The sequence below is a fragment of the Dendrobium catenatum genome, unplaced genomic scaffold (assembly GCF_001605985.2).
Source record: "Dendrobium catenatum unplaced genomic scaffold, ASM160598v2 fragScaff_scaffold_621, whole genome shotgun sequence".
In the NCBI taxonomy this organism is placed as follows: Eukaryota; Viridiplantae; Streptophyta; class Magnoliopsida; order Asparagales; family Orchidaceae; genus Dendrobium; species Dendrobium catenatum.
The window spans coordinates 16676291-16680798 of NW_021319083.1; the positions used below are offsets into that span (position 1 = coordinate 16676291).

The 4508-nt window shown below is 32.7% G+C and overlaps 1 protein-coding gene across 1 annotated transcript in view; it reads left to right on the top strand.

Annotated features, from left to right (window-relative positions):
* LOC110113600 (glutathione S-transferase T1-like) overlaps window positions 1-3720 on the top strand; it is a 44586-nt gene extending 40866 nt beyond the window's left edge. The window contains exon 7 of the mRNA XM_020846240.2: window positions 3408-3720. Coding sequence (XP_020701899.1) covers window positions 3408-3572 — 165 coding nt within the window. The 3' untranslated portion in view covers window positions 3573-3720. The remainder of the gene's footprint in view (window positions 1-3407) is intronic.
* The last annotated feature ends 788 nt before the right edge of the window (window positions 3721-4508 follow it).

Here is a 4508-nt window from a genome sequence, read left to right on the forward strand (position 1 = left end):
AAAACCGAGTGGTTTTTCTGCCAAACGGCACCATAAAATACGGTTATGGCCAGAGCTAATATGCTCCTTATTGACATTAAATCCTTGAGATATGAATCAATAGGATATGATTGATAGGGCACAAAGCCCTCTGTCAGCTAAGGTGGATTCAAATTTGTCTCCTTAGACAAACATTCACCCCATGTTTACAAGGTCCCCTTGGACGAAGCAACCCATGGCTGCCGACAAGGATCCTTCTGTCAGGTTGGGTTGACTACCTCCTCTGACTAAGTAGACCAAGGACAACGATGGCCCGGGACGACGGAACCATGGGATCTTGATCGGGTCTATCATCCACTCCCCCACCATCCGCTTTAACTGAAAGATGGTGGAAATTTCTATTTTAAATATAAAAGCTTCAAATTCCCAACTATTTCCAAACTTTCTAAACATTTCCAAATACCCAAATTCAAACACAATTCCCAAATCCCAACCCATTGATGCTATTATATGCCAGATAACACGTATTCTCTACGTATCTGATCGATGACTAGCCTTAATTGAAAGTTCTCTCTCGTGATCGGGAGGGGTAATTAACTATAGGGGCTTTCGCCTATAGGAAACCAGAACTCAGATCATAAAGTTCTCATAAAATGAGGGGAAATATCTGGGTAGTGTCTTATCTATAAACCCATCTGCCTTCCAAAATTTACCCCGGAACTTATCCGTTAAAACTCCCTCGCCGAATAAAAGGAAATCGCGCGGCGGGGAGGCTGGGGCCGAATTTTTGGAGCCCACAGTCCTCAAATATTTGATTGTATGTAATCAACAGTTCCGTTAATATTTTGTTGCCCTACACTAAACCTTATCCTAGTTTGCCTCCCCAAGTTACAATTTTCACATAAATTAATCTTGTCTACATTACCTTTGACAAAGACCCTTTATCAGAGTAAAACAATTTTAAACCCTTCTAACTAATATGACTTAGATGAAGATGCCAAAGCCTTATATACTATAATATTATTAGATATGAAGTGTGTACTTAACACTGCCGTTGCTAGGTCCCAATTACTGGATGAGAAAAACGGAAGATTGCGTTAGGTAGTCGATAGCCAGCGTAAAATTTGTCGAATAATCATGAAATTTAATTTTTAATGCATTGTGTTAATGCTAGGGCGTTTGTTTGAAGCAACATGTTGTATGACCTGAATATATAGACAAGTGTGCAAGGGCTGCTGCACCAGCGCTCGGGTGCAATGTTAAATATGCATTGGTTCCAACATCATGGATGGATGTGAGCAAAGAAACTAGTCCATGAAATTAAAATTAGGTTGAGTACTTGGAATATAGGTTCCCTTATAGACAAATTAATGAAATTAATAGATATTATGATTCATGGGAAGATAAATATTCTATGCATTCAGGAAACAAAATGGATTAAAGAGAAGGCTAAGGTGATTGATAATTTGGGATTTAAACTATAATATTTTGGTAGGAATCTTAATATAAATAGTGTAGGTGTGATTATAGATAAGAATTTAAAGGATTATATTGCAAAATTAATATAATTGTAGATAAAATTATAGCTTTAAAGATCATTTTTGATGCTAAGATTATTAATATTATAAGCATTTATACTCAAGTAGGTTTTGATATGTGTTCAAAATTAAAATTTTGGAATGACCTAGAAGAATTAATATAGAAGATAACTCTTGAAAAAATATTTTTATTGGAGGAGATTTAAATGAACAATGTTGTTATAGAGGTAGATGATTTTAGAAGTATTCATTGTGGCTATTGCTTTGGAGTGATTAATAAAGGTGATATGATTATATTAAAAATTTTTTTAGCTTATGATTTTATAATTGCTAATATCTTATTTAAGAAAAGAGATGAGTATCTCATTACTTATAAATGGATATTACATTGTGGCACTATGGGTCGGTTGAGTTATTTTTATCATATTTTTTAAGAGATATATTTAATTGAAGGGTATGCAACTCTTGAGAAACTCTTTTATTTGCATCTGATGATGGTAGATGTGAGTGTGAAGTGAAGAAGAGAGTGAGCGAACATCTATAAAATTTCTCCCATTTTTCAAAAGGGAGTTTTTGATGTGGTGCGGCTCCATAGTATTTTTTTCTCCGTTCTTTGAATTTTTCCACATTAAATCTTGATGTTCTTCATAATTATTTTCTTTTTCTTATTTGTTTCGTTCTTCGTACTTCCCTACAAGAAAGTGGCTAATAGCTATTACTAAAATTAAAAATTTATATTGCATGTATATAAGATTTATTCTGGTTTAAATCAGTTTTTCATTTATAATTTTTCACATAAATCATTCCTATCAAAATATTTTAAATAAACCTAAACAAATCTGTAAAAGAAATAAGAAATCGTTCACCTAAATTTACTCTGATCCTTACAGACAGTGCCTCTTAGATCGTTATCTGATTCTCATGATTTGAAGTGAGATACCATCGGATTCCACATCTAGATGTGATATAGGAGGACAAATCCCCTTTTGAATCTAGCCTCTTTGGTCTTCTTGTCAATCTTGCCCGAGTCCCTTTTCCCTATCTCCTTTGAATTTGTATTCCTTCTCTCACCCGCGCGAGATGGCTATGCCATGTTTCTCACGGTTTGGTTCTTGTAGGAGTAATTAAATAGAAATCAAGCAAAAAATGCACCTGCATAGACAGCCAAACATAAATAAAATGATTTGTATTAAAGCAACACAAAAAGCTACATATATAAAACATCAAATAAAATAAGCTTAAATACCTAATGCTTGACTCAATGATATAACACTTTTACTATTAGAGAGAGAGAGAGAGAGAGAGAGAGAGGGAGAGAGAGAGAGAGAGAGAGAGGCTTTATTTGGAAGTGGTGTTTTCTTCTAGATGTCTTATTCAAGAATTTCAAACTTGAAATTCAGAATTTGAAGAGAGTTTAGGGTCGCTCTTGGCATAGGGGAATTAATAATCTTTCGAAATAATTTACAAAAGATTGGCTTTGAAATTTAAAGAGATCACGAATATAATCTTTTTATTTTCCTATTTAACCTTGTTGACATATTTGACTTTTGATGTCAAAAGCATGATAGCAATTCTGCATAAATAGATCACATTTTTTTTTTTTACTTTGTTAATATATTTTGCTTTTAGGTTCATAGGCTATTAGATATTTCGTACTTTATTAAGAAGTAAAAGAAAGAAAAAAAAAAGGACAAAAATCATACGAATTTAGCAATCATATTTTTATGACTTGTACAATAATATTTTTTTCATGTGTGAATCTATGCTGCTATTATATTTGTCAGAATACAGATTTATCTTTTGTGAAAAATTACAAGTTACTTTGGAGCTTTTTTTACTGCTGAGACCATCACAACTCCCTATTTCACACATTTTAACACTTTGAATTAGCTTTGGCACGACAAAGATCGTGAGAGAATCCTTGAACCTCACCCAAAGATATTGCAGTGGGTAGAAAATGTGAAGAAGGCTACTAATCCATATTTTCAGGATGTTCACACCGCGCTTTACAAAGCGAAGGAAATGTTGAAGGCAAAGCAGAGTAAAAGTCCTTAAAGCCGTTGAAATAGGTTAAAATGTTGCTTCTATGGAACTTTGGTGCAATAATAAATTATAGACAGGTATGAATCTACAGTTGTAGGTTCTGTTGTTCTGTGTACTGTTAACTCATGCGACGCATAACTAATTTTTATTTTCAGACATTAAATTGGTGCCTATCTTTTTTTTTTAAATGGTGAATTATGTCTTGCAAAAGTCTTATTTCGATTGGAAAACGTGATTTTCTTTCTTGCAAAATAATAATAAAAAAGGGATTTGTACTTGAAAGCCTTATAGGCAAGGTTGTGAAAACCGGACCGGACAACGAACCGGAAGAATGAGAGGTGTGTTATAGACAGGTATGAATCTACAGTTGTAGGTTCTGTTGTTCTGTGTACTGTTAACTCATGCGACGCATAACTAATTTTTATTTTCAGACATTTAAATGGTGCCTATAGAGCTTTTTTTTTAAAAAAAAAAATCGTGAATTATGGCTTGCAAAAGTATTCTTTCGATTGGAAAACGTGATTTGCATTCTTGCAAAATAATAATAAAAAAAGGATTTGTGCTTATCAAATTCTTCTTGTAAGAGAATAATCCACCTCACTAATTTAGATTTGCTGTCTTTATTTGTCATAAGATATTTAATAGTAGCATGATCGGTAAAAATGAATTACTTTAATAACAATCAAATAAAATATAAATTTATCAAGAAGAGAAATAATGGCAACTAATTCCTTTTTAGTGGTAGTATAATTATATTTTGTAAAATTTAAGATTTTATTAGCATAAGAAATGATATGAAATTTCTTATCTTGTTTTTAACCTAGAACAACACCAATAGAAAGATTGCTTGCATCTCAAATAGTTATAAAAGGTAAGGACCAATCAAGAGTGGTAATTAGCTGATGTTTCAAGGTATTAAATGCTTCAAGATATGCAGTATAAAAATAA